The 17,386-nt window shown below is 42.5% G+C and overlaps 1 protein-coding gene across 2 annotated transcripts in view; it reads left to right on the top strand.

Annotated features, from left to right (window-relative positions):
• The window catches only part of LOC110522377 (uronyl 2-sulfotransferase), a 117,826-nt gene that overhangs the window by 76,915 nt on the left and 23,525 nt on the right, over positions 1 to 17,386 (top strand). Inside the window, exon 1 of one of the 2 annotated variants that reach the window (XM_036976015.1) lies at positions 402 to 453. The exons of the other annotated variant lie outside the window; for it this stretch is intronic. Coding sequence (XP_036831910.1) covers positions 412 to 453 — 42 coding nt within the window. The 5' untranslated portion in view covers positions 402 to 411. Of the gene's footprint in view, positions 1 to 401; positions 454 to 17,386 lie in introns of those variants that run through there. 2 annotated transcript variants of the gene reach the window in all.

Consider the following 17,386-nt stretch of genomic DNA (forward strand, 5'->3'; position numbering starts at 1 on the left):
GGTCCCACGTGGGAGCTCGGCCCACTCATTGGGGAGCAAGGCTCAGCCAATCAGAATTATTACAGACAGAGATACTCCTCAGTTTCATCAGACGATCCCGCAGGTGAAGAAGCCGGACGTGGAGGTCCTGGGCTGGCCTAGTTACACGGTGTCTGCGGTTGTGAGGCCGGTTGGATGTACTTCCAAATTCTTAAAACAACGTTGGAAGCAGCTTATGGTAGAGACATTAACATTGAATTCTCTGACAATAGCTCTGGTGGACATTCCTGTAGTCAGCATGCCAATTGCACACATATGTGACATTGTATTGTGTGACAAAACTGCACATTTTATTTTCCCCAGCACAAGGTGCACCTGTGTAATGATCATGCTGTTTAATCAGCTTCTTGACATGCCACACCTGTCAGGTGGATGGATTATCTTGGCAAAGGAGAAATGCTCACTAACAGGGAGGTAAGCTTTTTGTGCATATGGAAAATTTCTGGGATCTTTTATTTACATGTTGCGTTTATATTTTTGTTTAGTATACATCATTATCTCTTCTCTCTTAGATCCACCTCTTTCAGTCTCTTTTTCCTGTCTCACATTCCCCCTTCTCTCTGTGGGTGAGACGCATATTTCTGTGGCCTTCGTAAATGTAGCTAGGCAAGCTAGCTTTGGCTACGTGTTCAGAGTTTATCTGACGTGTGTGCGCATGTGTTTGTTCACGTGTGTGTGTGTGCATGTGTCTGTGTGAGGAGTCTGGCTACGTGTCTCTTTGGAGTTGATCTGAAGGTCTGGCTGTCCTAATTAAGCCTGGTAACATCTGGCCAATGTTTATATGTTATTAAGTTGACTTGGAGAGGCCTGTTGAAGTGCATGCTATTAACCCAGGCTAACTTTGAGGTAAAGTACAAGCCAGAGTATTATCTGTCTGAACAGGGGCTGGTCTGAACTGTGGTGGAATGGTATGAACTGTGGGGGAATGGTCTGAACTGTGGTGGAATGGTCTGAACTGTGGTGGAATGGTCTGAACTGTGGTGGAATGGTCTGAACTGTGGTTAAAAGTAGCTCTGAGTTGGGCCAGGAGTTTTTCCTGACCCCTTCACCAAGATGAGCTATATGTTCACATTGACAGGAAAGACTGTTGATGAGAGACCTGGTGCCTGGCTCATACCAATCTTGTTTTTGTACTGCTAGGGTTCAACAGAGAGGCTTTTGGTCATCTGGACAGGCTCACTGGTCTTCAAATGGCCAATAGTCTGCCAAAGGCAGCCAGGAACAGCTTGTTTACCACAGAACACAAACACTGTGTACTATTGATGGCTACACGTTGTTTTACAATGGATCAGATGAGTAAAGGAGGGGTTGCAATTTATGTGAAATCTGAGTTTATGTGAAATTCTCTCGATACCAAAGCCAAACATTTTGATTTGAACATACTGTATATAAGGACTCCCACATCACTGTAGTCGGCTGCTACAGACGCCTTCGTCTTCAGGAGACACACTTTTAACTCTCTTTCTGATGTCCTGCACAAGCTAAATGACTCTGAATTCATTATTGTAGGAGATTTGAACTGGGACATGCTTACATCTGTCTCGGACTCTTTTAAAGAACTGTGTGACTCTCTGAATCTTGCTCAATTAATTAATGCTCCTACATGACCGAATCCCAGAGCACCTAACAAATCAACGCTATTGGACATTATTCTAATGAATAACCCTCACAAATACACATCGACTGGGATATTCTGTAATGATGCCAGTGATCACTGTGCAATTGCTTGTGTTAGAAATACAAACATGACCAAAGCCAAACCCTGTTAGATTTTCATTTAATGATGGATTCTAATGAAGTGAAGGATAAAGCCCATATTGTAGGGGTTTTAACAAGCACTTCATATCTGCTGGTTCAGTCTTTGATAATGGTGGGACCCAGGCCTCTAATGTAAGCTCTGTTACAGTCAACTATGATATAGGCCCTCATGTCAACTAGAGGTCGGCCGATTAATCGGAATGGCCGATTAATTATGGCCGATTTCCAGTTTTCATAACAATCGGAAATCGGTAATTTTGGGCGCCGATTAAAAAAAAAAAAAATGTTTACACCTTTATTTAATCTTTATTTAACTAGGCAAGTCAGTTAATAACACTTTCTTATTTTCAATGACGGCCTAGGAACAGTGGGTTAACTGCCTTGTTCAGGGGCAGAATGACAGATTTTTACCTTGTCAGCTCAGGGATTCAATCTTGCAACCTTACGGTTAACTAGTCCAACCACCTCTAACCACCTGCCTCACGAGGAGCCTGCCTGTCACGCGAATGCAGTAAGAAGCCAAGGTAAGTTGCTAGCTAGCGTTAAACTTAATCAATCATAATCACTAGTTATAACTACACATGGTTGATGATATTACTATTTTATCTAGCGTGTCCTGCGTTGCATATAATCGATGCAGTCGTTGCTCCAACGTGTACCTAACCATAAACACCAATGCCTTTCTTAAAATCAATATACAGAAGTATATATTTTGAAACCTGCATATTTAGCTAAAATAAATCCAGGTTAGCAGGCAATATTAACCAGGTGAAATTGTGTCACTTCTCTTGTGTTCATTGCACGCAGAGTCAGGGTATATGCAACAGTTCGGGCAGCCTAGCTCATTGAGAATTAATTTGCCAGAATTTTACGTAATTATGACATAACATTGAAGGTTGTGCAATGTAACAAGAATATTTAGACTGATGGATGCCACCCGTTAGATAAGATACGGAACGGTTCCGTGTTTCACTGAAAGAATAAACGTCTTGTTTTCGAGATGATAGTTTTCGGATTCTACCATATTAATTACCTAAGGCTCGCATTTCTGTGTGTTATTATGTTATAATTTAGTCTATGATTTGATAGAGCAGTCTGACTGAGCGATGGTAGGCACCAGCAGGCTCGTAAGCATTCATTCAAACAGCACTTTCGTGCGTTTTGCCAGCAGCTCTGCTGTTTATGACTTCAAGCCTATCAACTCCCGAGATTAGGCTGGTTTAACGATGTGATGTGAAATGGCTAGCTAGTTAGCGGGGTGCGGGCTAATAGTGTTTCAAACGTCACTCGCTCTGAGACTTGGAGTGGTTGTTCCCCTTACTCTGCATGGGTAACGCTGCTTTGAGGGTGGCTGTTGTCGTTGTGTTTCTGGTTCGAGCCCAGGGAGGAGCGAGGAGAGGAACGGAAGCTATACTGTTACACTGGCAATACTAAAGTGCTTATAAGAACATCCAATAGTCAAAGCTATATGAAATACAAATGGTATAGAGGGAAATAGTCCTATAATTCTATAATAACTACAACCTAAAACGTCTTACCTGGGAATATTGAAGACTCATGTTAAAAGGAACCACCAGCTTTCATATGTTCTCATGTTCTGAGCAAGGAACTGAAACGTTAGCTTTCTTACATGGTACATATTGCACTTTTACTTTCTTCTCCAACACTTTGTTTTTGCATTATTTAAACCAAATTGAACATGTTTCATTATTTATTTGAGTCTAAATTGATTTTATTGATTAAGTTAAAATAAGTGTTAATTCAGTATTGTTGTAATTGTCATTATTACAAATCAATTTTAAAAACCGTCCGATTAATCGGTATCGTCTTTTTTTGTCCTCCAATAATCGGTATCGGTGTCGAAAAATCATAATCGGTCGACCTCTAATGTCAACCATTTTAACTTTGAGCCTGTTTCTTATACTGAGGTCTATAAAGCACTAAAGGCTATAGACACTAAAAAGTCTGCAGGTCCAGACAGCCTGGACCCCTCTTAAAGATAGCAGCTGGTATTATATCTGAACCTGTGGCACACATTTTCAACATGAGTCACTTGACCAATTCCATACCCAGCATTTGGAAATCAGCTTATGTCCTCCCACTGCTAAAGGGTGGAGATCCCTCAGATGCTAATAACTATCGTCCTATCTCCCAACTCCCTATCCTGGCCAGTCTATGAATCCCTAGTGAGCTCACGGTTAAAAAACGTCTTAATTGAAAAGAACATACTGAGCGGTGTTCAGTCTGGCTTTAGATCGGGGCACAGCACCACAACTGCAGCTATGGCAGTGGCAAACGACATCATTAATGCACTTGATAAAAAGCAACATTGTGCTGCTCTGTTTGTGGATTTATCAAAGGCCTTTTATTCAGTTGACCATGAATTGTTGCTACTGTAGCTAGACTCAGAAACATTGGTCCCTCTTTACCTCTGTAGTCTGGTCTCCTTCACCACCAGCAGTTACCATACCTGGTCTGCTAGGTGTTGCTACTGTAGCTAGACTCAGAAACATTGGTCCCTCTTTACCTCTGTAGTCTGGTCTCCTTCACCACCAGCAGTTACCATACCTGGTCTGCTAGGTGTTGCTACTGTAGCTAGACTCAGAAACATTGGTCCCTCTTTACCTCTGTAGTCTGGTCTCCTTCACCACCAGCAGTTACCATACCTGGTCTGCTAGGTGTTGCTACTGTAGCTAGACTCAGAAACATTGGTCCCTCTTTACCTCTGTAGTCTGGTCTCCTTCACCACCAGCAGTTACCATACCTGGTCTGCTAGGTGTTGCTACTGTAGCTAGACTCAGAAACATTGGTCCCTCTTTACCTCTGTAGTCTGGTCTCCTTCACCACCAGCAGTTACCATATCCGGTCTGCTAGGTGTTGCTACTGTAGCTAGACTCAGAAACATTGGTCTCAGTGAAGGGGCAGTAAATTGGTTTAGGAACATTCTTTCTACCAGAACACAATGTGTATATACTGACAGTCACATGTCTAGCTTTCTTGAGGTTAATAGTGGTGTGCCACAGAGTTTTATTTTATCTCCTGTGTTGTTCTCAATTTGTATTAATGATTTGGGAAATGGGATGCAACCAGCAAAGTTCCATGTACAGTATATGCAGATGATGCAGTCATATATTCATGTGCTCCTTCTCTGGTTCAGGCTGTTGAAGAGCTTCAGACTGCTTTTCAGTCACTGCAGGCCTCCCTTTATGGTCTCAAACTGGTCTTGAATGTACAACAAACTAAATTCATGACCTTTACCAGAGCTAGAACTCTGCCAGAGTTGTGTCACATCTGGTGGCTTATCCATTGAAAAAGTGTCATCCTCAGTGGAGGAGCAGTAAATTGGTTTAGGAACTAGGGCTTTTAGAATTTGGTATCTAGGTATTTGCTTGGATGACAAGTTGTCCTTTAAAGTTCATGTGGATAATCTTATGACAAAGTTTAAATTGAAATTGGGTTTTTATTTTTGTAATAAAGCTTCCCGCTTATGGCTAGTAAGAAGCTTGTTCAGACCACTTTTATCTCTGTAATGGATTATGGTGACTTGTTGTTCATGCATGTAACCTCCTCTGTCTTACAAAGACTCTGTTTATCATGCAGCCTCCTCTGTCTGACAGAGACTCTGTTTATCATGTAGCCTCCTCTGTCTGACAGAGACTCTGTTTATCATGTAGCCTCCTCTGTCTGACAGAGACTCTGTTTATCATGTAGCCTCCTCTGTCTGACAGAGACTCTGTTTATCATGCAGCCTCATCTGTCTGACAGAGACTCTGTTTATCATGCAGCCTCCTCTGTCTGACAGAGACTCTGTTTATTATGTAGCCTCCTCTGTCTGACAGAGACTCTGTTTATCATGCAGCCTCCGCTGTCTGACAGAGACTGGACTCTGTTTATCATGCAGCCTCCTCTGTCTTACAGAGACTCTGTTTATCATGCAGCCTCCTCTGTCTGACAGAGACTCTGTTTATCATGCAGCCTCCTCTGTCTGACAGAGACTCTGTTTATCATGCAGCCTCCTCTGTCTGACAGAGACTCTGTTTATCATGCAGCCTCCTCTGTCCTACAGAGACTCTGTTTATCATGCAGCCTCCTCTGTCTTACAGAGACTCTGTTTATCATGCAGCCTCCGCTGTCTGACAGAGACTCTGTTTATCATGCAGCCTCCTCTGTCTGACAGAGACTCTGTTTATCATGTAGCCTCCTCTGTCTGACAGAGACTCTGTTTATCATGCAGCCTCCTCTGTCTGACAGAGACTCTGTTTATCATGCAGCCTCCTCTGTCTTACAGAGACTCTGTTTATCATGTAGCCTCCTCTGTCTGACAGAGACTCTGTTTATCATGCAGCCTCCTCTGTCTGACAGAGACTCTGTTTATCATGCAGCCTCCTCTGTCTTACAGAGACTCTGTTTATCATGCAGCCTCCTCTGTCTGACAGAGACTCTGTTTATCATGCAGCCTCCTCTGTCTGACAGAGACTCTGTTTATCATGCAGCCTCCTCTGTCTTACAGAGACTCTGTTTATCATGCAGCCTCCTCTGTCTGACAGAGACTCTGTTTATCATGCAGCCTCCTCTGTCTGACAGAGACTCTGTTTATCATGTAGCCTCCTCTGTCTGACAGAGACTCTGTTTATCATGTAGCCTCCTCTGTCTAACAGAGACTCTGTTTATCATGTAGCCTCCTCTGTCTGACAGAGACTCTGTTTATCATGTAGCCTCCTCTGTCTGACAGAGACTCTGTTTATCATGCAGCCTCCTCTGTCTGACAGAGACTCTGTTTATCATGCAGTCTCCTCTGTCTGACAGAGACTCTGTTTATCATGTAGCCTCCTCTGTCTTACAGAGACTCTGTTTATCATGTAGCCTCCTCTGTCTGACAGAGACTCTGTTTATCATGCAGTCTCCTCTGTCTGACAGAGACTCTGTTTATCATGCAGCCTCCTCTGTCTTACAGAGACTCTGTTTATCATGCAGCCTCCTCTGTCTGACAGAGACTCTGTTTATCATGCAGCCTCCTCTGTCTGACAGAGACTCTGTTTATCATGCAGCCTCCTCTGTCTTACAGAGACTCTGTTTATCATGTAGCCTCCTCTGTCTTACAGAGACTCTGTTTATCATGCAGCCTCCTCTGTCTGACAGAGACTCTGTTTATCATGCAGCCTCCTCTGTCTGACAGAGACTCTGTTTATCATGCAGCCTCCTCTGTCTGACAGAGACTCTGTTTATCATGCAGCCTCCTCTGTCTTACAGAGACTCTGTTTATCATGTAGCCTCCTCTGTCTGACAGAGACTCTGTTTATCATGTAGCCTCCTCTGTCTTACAGAGACTCTGTTTATCATGCAGCCTCCTCTGTCTGACAGAGACTCTGTTTATCATGTAGCCTCCTCTGTCTTACAGAGACTCTGTTTATCATGTAGCCTCCGCTGTCTTACAGAGACTCTGTTTATCATGTAGCCTCCTCTGTCTGACAGAGACTCTGTTTATCATGCAGTCTCCACTGTCTTACAGAGACTCTGTTTATCATGCGTCCTTGCGCTTTATTACAAATGCCAAGTCACTCAACCACCATTGCACATTGTACCAAATGGTAGATTGGACCTCACTTTATATGCTCAGAAAGCTAAATTTCTATGTGTTCATCTACAAAGCCCTTTTGAGTAAACTCCCTCTTTACCTCTGTAGTCTGGTCTCCTTCACCACCAGCAGTTACCATATCCGGTCTGCTAGGTGGTTGCTACTTAAAGTCCCCAGAACATTCACAGTATTAGGCAAGACTGCCTTCTCTTCTTGTGCACCAGAGGCATGGAATAGTCTACAATCCATGCTTCTAGATATGTTAGTGCCACTGAATGAATTTAAATATTGATGGGAGACTCTGTGTAAATGCTATTTTTAGGCTGGATCATGTTGTATGTTTTAATTCTGTAATGTATTGATTGTTGCTGCCTTCTTGGCCAGGTCTCCCTTGAAAAAGAGACTCTGGGTCTCAATGGGCTTTTCCTGGTTAAATAATGGTTAAGGAAAAAATGTAATAACAGTAACACTGCAATTTGTTAAAACTCACTGATCAGTGGGTTTACAAAGTAGAGAAATGACTGGTAGTGCCTCTTTCCTGTCTCTGTTTTCAGCATAGTTCAAAGCACTTTTAATTGGGCACTCATTTGAACAAAGGAGTTCAATAGTTCAATACACTTCTAATTGGTTATTATCCCAAATCCTTGTTCTGCCTTTTTGGCCTCTTTTTGGCCTCTTTTCTGTTGTCATTTTGTAACGGTTGTCGTCTGGAGATAGAGAGGACCAAAGCGCAGCGTAGTTAGTGTTCATCTTTTTAATGGAAAACTGAACACTTCAAAAACACAAAACTACAAAGTGACAACCGAAACAGTTCTATCTGGTGCAGACACACAAAGACTGAAAATAACCACCCACAAACCCCAACAGAAAACAGGCTACCTAAATATGGTTCCCAATCAGAGACAATGACTAACACCTGAGAACCATATCAGGCCAAACAAGAAACCCAACCTAGAAACACAACACATAGAATACCCACCCAACTCACGTCCTGACCAACTAAAACAAAGAAATAACACAAGAACTAGGGTCAGAACGTTACACATTTCGCAGTAAGCAAAATGACATTGAAAATATGTATTTTCCAGACTTTGATTTCAGGTGCATTTTAGGTGCTGAATAAAAGGTACAAATATGTATTTCCCGGAGGTTGAAAATACGCATTTTCCGGCCTTTAGGGATGAGAGATTAACCTGACATTTCGGTTATTTTTCCGTTTTAAACAACTAATTTAGTTATTATTTTTCTGTGCACTTTGCAAAGTTTCTGTAGAGGTAAATCAGATCAAGCCTGAACTGTGAGATGTAGTAGGGAGTTGTAGTTTCCAACAGTCCAATATTCTATATAGTTTAACACATAAAATGTGGTAATTAACTACAATGACTATAATACATTGCGCCCCTACTTGTCCGATATGTGTTTCCTTTATGTGGGCTACATAAAAGACACAGAAGAATGCACAATCGAGCGGGATAGAGCAGTTGCTTCACAATTTATCTCTAGCTGAAAATACATGATCTAAGTGATTGATAGTTGGTATTCAGAGGTCATAAAAGTATGCCTTATTTCCAGCATAGGCAGCAGCTCTGTAGAGATGAGGTGATGACTTGGAATTCATTAATAAAGTAATCTAATATAACAAATGTAATATACACAACTAATTGTTTTATTAAAGTAAAGTAATGTGAATACATTATGGTTAACAGGTGATAAGTTGTAATGGGCAGTCATTACCGTCATGGGACTTTTATTCATTGTTTTATTCTGTGTTGATACAGCATTCAACCCACATAATGCATAGTGCATTTAATGTTGAAAAAATAATCGAAACCAGAATCGTGATCATTCTGTCATAATCAAACCGAAACTGAACCAACCTCAAAAAGCACTAACTACCAGACATTGGAATCAGATGCATTTAGGTGCTGAATGAAAGGTTAAAAGACGTATTTTCCAGACGTCAGAAATACGTCTTTTCTGGGTGTTGAAAATATATAATTTACAGATGTTGAAAAAGACTTATTTTTCAGTCATTGATTCTATGGCCAAATTTTCATCTGCACATACATTTTCAATGAAGTAAGCGTTCTATCACCACAGAATATGTGTTATTGTTCCATCTGTCACACTTACAATATGTTCATTCAAAAGCCTTACATCTGGCAGCAATGATGTACATAGTAGTCCAATCCCCAGAATAAACTAAAAGACCACTTCAGCTACATTAACATTCTCAGTAACGCTTACAGACACTAGTCTGTATGCATGTTCAGGCCGCTGCATGTCTGTTACGCATGTTTGAGTGTGTGCCTGTATTTAGTCTGTTGATTATTTACCTTAGTTGAATGCAGTGGTGGGCCGTCAGGGCCAGCAAGGCCTTCTCTGCTGGCCTAAACATCATCAGAATATATCTTTTTTGAAATATATTTTCCCACAAATATGTATTCAATTATTCCCCAGAGTAAGAGTTATACTCTTCATTTCATAGCTTTCCTCTTGGTTGCACTGCTTCCAGCCCCAGGTTGAGATTTGGAGGGCTGGTCTTTATGTTAGATCTTTTATCCAGTCATATTCAGCCATCATATGTTACCAGGGGCCTAAAATCTGCCCTCAGGCCTTCAGAATCAACAGTGTGGGCGCTTGTAGCTTAAAGTGAATGGAAATGAAAATGTAGTGTCAACCAATCAGCTTTAGAGTTGGCTATTGTACGCCTGCTGGCTGGCTCCAGTGTTACACAGGAGCCAGCTAGCAGGCGTAGTGCCTGCACGTCTTTTGATTGGATTACCAATATTGAGAGGCAGGTCCTATGGGCAGGTCTATGCAGAACCTCAGAACTAGGAAACTGAATTTGATAAACAAATTAATTTGTGTACTACTAAGCTGTTTTTTCAACCCACAATGGCGGAAGGAGGAGAAGATATCGATTTGGTCGAGGATATAATTATAACGGCATTCTCAAGACTACATTTTCAAGAAAAGTTAGACATTGTAAGGAGAGGTCGCCCGACGCCGACGCTACAAAGCCTGTCACAGGCGGGAAAGGGGTTCGTTCGCCACTTTCAAAGTTCCAACTACGAGCGCTATCAATGGCTCACAGGCTCCGAGAAGCACTGCAAACTGTACTGCTGGGAATGCATATTATTTGCAAGTGATCAATTTGGTGTTTGGAGCCACATTGGCTTTGCAAACTTGAGTTATCTAGCCAAGGCAGCAACTAGACACCAAAGTACGGCTGGGCACTTACAAGCAATGGTGCTTTTGAAAACTTTTGGGGACACCCGAGTGGATCTACAGCTCAACGAACAAGCACGCAGGGCAACGGAGCTGCACAATGAAAAGGTGAAGAAACAAAGGGAAATATTGAAAAGACTCATTGACTGTGTCATGTTTTTGGGTAAACAGGAACTGTATTTTTGGGGGGGAGACTTAAAGCTCAAAGTTTGTGGACCAGAAATGGATAGAAGAAGAATATTAATATAACTCTGTTGCACTCAACTATGTTCTTGCCTATTAGTTGAACTGTACTGTATTGTACTCTTCCCCTGCAATTCTCTGAATAAAAATGTCAATTTCAAGGTGACGCAACGCCTGGTTATACTGCGTTTCTGTCTAAATGTATAGTGTCTAGAGCTATGGCATCATAATGATGGTAATAAGAGGTGGATTAATTCGGGTGGGACTGTGTAGGACCTCACTGAAGGCCCAGGCCCCAGGCCCACGGCACGCCACTGGTTGAATGCAACGACTGTAAGTCGCTCTGAATAAGAGCGTCTGCTGAATAATCCAAATTAAAATGTAAAAACAAACACTTGCAAAGCATTTTCCTTTACTGTACTGTGTACTTTACTGTAATGTACTGTGCTCTGCTGTGCTCTACAGTACTGTATTGTGCTGTACTGTGCTGTTCAAACTTGTGAAACATACAGTACCAGTCAAAAGTTTGGACATCTACTCATTCAAGGGTTTTTCTTTCTACCATTTTCTACATAAAAGTGAAGACATCAAAACTATGAAATAAAATATATAGAATCATGTAGTAACAAAATAAGTGATAAACAAATATTTGAGATTCTTCAAAGTAGCCACCCTTTGACAGCTTTGCACACACTTGGTATTCTCTCAACCAGCTTCATGTGGTAGTCACCTGAAATGCATTTAAATTAACAGGGGTGCTTTGTTAAAAGTTAATTTATTTTATTTTTTTCCTTCTTAATGCGTTTGAGCCAATCAGTTATGTTGTTACAAGGTAGGGGTGGTATACAGAAGATAGCCCTGTTTGGTAAAATACCAAGTACATATTATGGCAAGAACAGCTCAAATAAGCAAAGAGAAATGACAGTCCATCATTACTTTAAGACATGAAGGACAGTCAATCCGGAAAATTTCAAGAACTTTGTTTCTTCAAGGGCAGTCGCAAAAAGCATCAAGCTCTATGATGAAACTGGCTCTCATGAGGCCCGACACAGGGTAAGAAGACCGGAGGATAAGTTCACTAGAGTTACCAGCCTCAAAAATTGCAGTCCAAATAAATGCTTCACTGAGTTCATGTAACAGACACATCTCAACATCAACTGTTCAGAGGAGACAGTGTGAATCAGGCCTTCATGGTCGAATTGCTACAAAGAAACCACTACTAAAGGACACCAATAAGAGGAACAGACTTGATTGGGCCAAGAAACATGAGCAATGGACATTAGACTGGTGGAAATCTGTCCTTGGTCTGATGAGTCCAAATTTGAGATTTTTGGTTCCAACTGCTGTGTCTTCGTGAGACGCAGAGTAGGTGAACAGATTATCTCTGCATGTGTGGCTCCCACCGTGAAGCATGGAAGAGGAGGTGTGATGGTGTGAGGGTGTTTTGTTGGTGACACGGTCAGTGATTTGTTTAGAATTCAAAGCTCACTTAACTAACATGGCTACCATAGCATTCTGCAACGATACGCCATTCCATCTGGTTTGCGCTTAGTGGGACTATCATTTGTTCCAGGCTGTGTAAAGGTTATTTTAACAAGAAGGCAAGTGATTGAGTGCTGCATCAGATGACCTGGCCTCCACAATCATCCGACCTCAACCCAATTGAGATGGTTTAGGATAAGTTGGACAGCAGAGTGAAGGAAAAGCAGCCAACAAGTGCTCAGCATATGTGGGAACTCCTTCAAGACTGTTGGACAAGCATTCCAGGTGAAGCTGGTTGTGAGAATGCCAAGCGTGTGCGAAGCTGTCATCAAGGGAAAGGGTGGCTACTTTTAAGAATATTAAATATCAAATATATTTTGATTTGTTTAACACTTTTTTGGTTACTACATGATTCCATATGTGTTATTTTATAGTTTTGATGTTTTCACTATTATTCTACAATGTAGAAAATAGTGAAAAATAAAGAAAAATCCTAGGTTTGTCCAAACTGTTGACTGGTACTGTAGTGACTATGATTGGGCCAAATATAGGCCGGTACTGACCGAACGTCTTGAGGACGTTGAAATAAAGGCCGGTCCAGACCGAACTAAATCTGAACCAAAAATAGACGTCGATGATTGGTTCAGGTCTGGTCTGGACCCAACCAAAAATCTTTGTCCTTGGACGTTGAAATCAAGGCCAGTCCAAACTGCAACAAAATAAGACATCCCAACAGGACCAAAAAAAAGGCCTAAATGCTTAGCGGGTGACTTACAGTGCCTTGCGAAAGTATTCGGCCCCCTTGAACTTTGCGACCTTTTGCCACATTTCAGGCTTCAAACATAAAGATATAAAACTGTATTTTTTTGTGAAGAATCAACAACAAGTGGGACACAATCATGAAGTGGAACGACATTTATTGGATATTTCAAACTTTTTTAACAAATCAAAAACTGAAAAATTGGGCGTGCAAAATTATTCAGCCCCCTTAAGTTAATACTTTGTAGCGCCACCTTTTGCTGCGATTACAGCTGTAAGTCGCTTGGGGTATGTCTCTATCAGTTTTGCACATCGAGAGACTGACATTTTTTCCCATTCCTCCTTGCAAAACAGCTCGAGCTCAATGAGGTTGGATGGAGAGCATTTGTGAACAGCAGTTTTCAGTTCTTTCCACAGATTCTCGATTGGATTCAGGTCTGGACTATGACTTGGCCATTCTAACACCTGGATATGTTTATTTTTGAACCATTCCATTGTAGATTTTGCTTTATGTTTTGGATCATTGTCTTGTTGGAAGACAAATCTCCGTCCCAGTCTCAGGTCTTTTGCAGACTCCATCAGGTTTTCTTCCAGAATGGTCCTGTATTTGGCTCTATCCATCTTCCCATCAATTTTAACCATCTTCCCTGTCCCTGCTGAAGAAAAGCAGGCCCAAACCATGATGCTGCCACCACCATGTTTGACAGTGGGGATGGTGTGTTCAGGGTGATGAGCTGTGTTGCTTTTACGCCAAACATAACGTTTTGCATTGTTGCCAAAAAGTTCAATTTTGGTTTCATCTGACCAGAGCACCTTCTTCCACATGTTTGGTGTGTCTCCCAGGTGGCTTGTGGCAAACTTTAAACAACACTTTTTATGGATATCTTTAATTAAGCAATGGCTTTCTTCTTGCCACTCTTCCATAAAGGCCAGATTTGTGCAATATACGACTGATTGTTGTCCTATGGACAGAGTCTCCCACCTCAGCTGCAGATCTCTGCAGTTCATCCAGAGTGATCATGGGCCTCTTGGCTGCATCTCTGATCAGTCTTCTCCTTGTATGAGCTGAAAGTTTAGAGGGACGGCCAGGTCTTTGTAGATTTGCAGTGGTCTGATACTCCTTCCATTTCAATATTATCGCTTGCACAGTGCTCCTTGGGATGTTTAAAGCTTGGGAAATCTTTTTGTATCCAAATCCGGCTTTAAACTTCTTCACAACAGTATCTCGGACCTGCCTGGTGTGTTCCTTGTTCTTCATGATGCTCTCTGCGCTTTTAACGGACCTCTGAGACTATCACAGTGCAAGTGCATTTATACGGAGACTTGATTACACACAGGTGGATTGTATTTATCATCATTAGTCATTTAGGTCAACATTGGATCATTCAGAGATCCTCACTGAACTTCTGGAGAGAGTTTGCTGCACTGAAAGTAAAGGGGCTGAATAATTTTGCACGCCCAATTTTTCAGTTTTTGATTTGTTAAAAAAGTTTGAAATATCCAATAAATGTTGTTCCACTTCATGATTGTGTCCCACTTGTTGTTGATTCTTCACTAAAAAAGACAGTTTTATATCTTTATGTTTGAAGCCTGAAATGTGGCAAAAGGTCGCAAAGTTCAAGGGGGCTGAATACTTTCGCAAGGCACTGTACAGGATACTGTAAAGCACTGTGCTCTACGCCTAGTGGGTGACTTATAGGCTACTGTAAAGCGCTGTGTTCTACGTTTAGTAAGTGATTTATAGGCTACTGTAAAACGCTGTGCTCTGCGCTTAGTGGGTGACTTATAGGCTACTGTAAAGCCCTGTGCTCTATGTTTAGTGGGTGATTTATAGGTTACTGTAAAGCGCTGTGCTCTGCGCTTAGTGGGTGACTTATAGGCTACTGTAAAGCGCTGTGCTCTACGCTTAGTGGGTGACTTATAGGCTACTGTAAAGCCCTGTGCTCTATGTTTAGTGGGTGATTTATAGGTTACTGTAAAGCGCTGTGCTCTGCGCTTAGTGGGTGACTTATAGGCTACTGTAAAGCGCTGTGCTCTACGCTTAGTGGGTGACTTATAGGCTACTGTAAAGCGCTGTGCTCTTGTGTAGGCTATACTGGCTGCCTGGCTACCATTTGTGGTTTTCCCCACTATTTTTCTTCCCTCCTTTCAGATCAAAGTTTTGCCACAGCTAGCTACCATTAGCAACCACATCAGAGGGGTTGTACTGGGGTGGCTAGGCCCCTAGGGTTCCTTGCCCTCTGTGAGCTAATTCTAACAAACCCAGATGTTTTTGTTCTTCATGCAAACACAGAAGATATGTTATCACTTCCATTAGAATGTGATAAGCTAAGAGGTCTGGTATTACTACAAAAACAGAGACATGGTAGGCCTGTTTAAGTGAAACACAATTGACGTGCACTGACTCCCTAGAACCCAATGTCTTTCTGTGCTGTGAGAATTGACACAGATTTGACTGTCTTATTGTTTCACACTTTCAGAATTGTTTCATTTCTTAATTGGATAGAATTCCGCTGTCAGGGTGTGCAAGAGGAATATTTTGTTTTTTCTAGCACCGGACTCTTCTGGCCACAGGTTTTGATTGAATACAGCCCTCTTTTCCAGCCCTTTTTCTATTAAATAAACCCACTTTATGTCTAGAACGACCTCATACAGTGTTGATGATGTTTTATCAAAGGGGAGTTAAGGGTGTAAACCATGTGACACGACACAGGCAGACACATGCCTATCAACACAAGTGCAAACAAAGTGATCACAGGGGATGGTCATCATCCCACCCTCTTTCAAGCCCAGGCCAAACAACACACATATTTCTGTTTCCAACCGCTGCCAAAGCATTTTATCCTCTGATGATTTCCTGTAACCCCAGTATTCTGGAAAAACAGGAAATACATTGTTGATAAAGTGACGGGCTGTCCTCAAATTGATACGTGACAGGCCCTGTTTTTACTGTGCTGCTGGGGCGAGGCAGGCAGGGATACAGTTCAGGATAGAGGAGCAAAGTGAAGTGGTGTGTGTGGCCCTAACCGCTCTGGGCTTCATCAAACATGGAGAAAAACATACACATATAGACACACACACACACACACACAAAGGCACAAAAATGTGGACCACTACACTAAAATGCCTGTCATGGGGTTCAGCACCATCTCCTAACCCTGAGTTGTACTGTAGTAGACGTGTCTTTAGTGTCTCTGTCAGATGTGTAGAATTTCCCCCAAGGGGAATCTCAGTTCCCATTCCAGACTGGGAATGCCGGCAGGAATTTCCCCCAAGGGGAGTCTCAGTTACTATTCCAGACTGGGAATGCCGGCAGGAATTTCCCCCAAGGGGAATCTCAGTTACCATTCCAGACTGGGAATGCCGACAGGAATTTCCCCCAAGGGGAATCTCAGTTCCCATTCCAGACTGGGAATGCCGGCAGGAATTTCCCCCAAGGGGAATCTCAGTTACCATTCCAGACTGGGAATGCCGGCAGGAATTTCCCCCAAGGGGAATCTCAGTTACCATTCCAGACTGGGAATGCCGGCAGGAATTTCCCCCAAGGGGAATCTCAGTTACCATTCCAGACTGGGAATGCCGGCAGGAATTTCCCCCAAGGGGAATCTCAGTTACCATTCCAGACTGGGAATGCCGGCAGGAATTTCCCCCAAGGGGAATCTCAGTTCCCATTCCAGACTGGGAATGCCGGCAGGAATTTCCCCCAAGGGGAATCTCAGTTACCATTCCAGACTGGGAATGCCGGCAGGAATTTCCCCCAAGGGGAATCTCAGTTACCATTCCAGACTGGGAATGCCGGCAGGAATTTCCCCCAAGGGGAATCTCAGTTACCATTCCAGACTGGGAATGCCGGCAGGAATTTCCCCCAAGGGGAATCTCAGTTCCCATTCCAGACTGGGAATGCCGGCAGGAATTTCCCCCAAGGGGAATCTCAGTTACCATTCCAGACTGGGAATGCCGGCAGGAATTTCCCGCCGCTGAATTCTTCACTCTTTGTATTTCTAATAAAAAAGGCTTCATTGAAGTCATGACTGGGAAAAGGTTAGGAGCATCAATAACGACACCTTTCAGATGTTATTCAACTGCTAATAGCTTTGTCCTTATTTCAGTGATCCTTCTGCTATCAGATGGAATCGAGGGATGCGTTACAGTGACCAGTGTGTGTGCTGTGTTTGTATGTTTGAGGGTGTGTGTGTGTGTGTGTGTGTGTGTGTGTGTGTGTGTGTGTGTGCGCTGTGTTTGTATGTTTGAGGGTGTGTGTGTGTGTGTGTGTGCGTGTGTGTGTGTGTGTGTGTGTGTCTGATAAAGCACTTCGTGTGGAGTTTATCTGCAGGATGGCAGGGCATCGGGGGTTGAGTG

The sequence above is a fragment of the Oncorhynchus mykiss genome, chromosome 4 (assembly GCF_013265735.2).
Source record: "Oncorhynchus mykiss isolate Arlee chromosome 4, USDA_OmykA_1.1, whole genome shotgun sequence".
NCBI classification, from domain to species: Eukaryota; Metazoa; Chordata; class Actinopteri; order Salmoniformes; family Salmonidae; genus Oncorhynchus; species Oncorhynchus mykiss.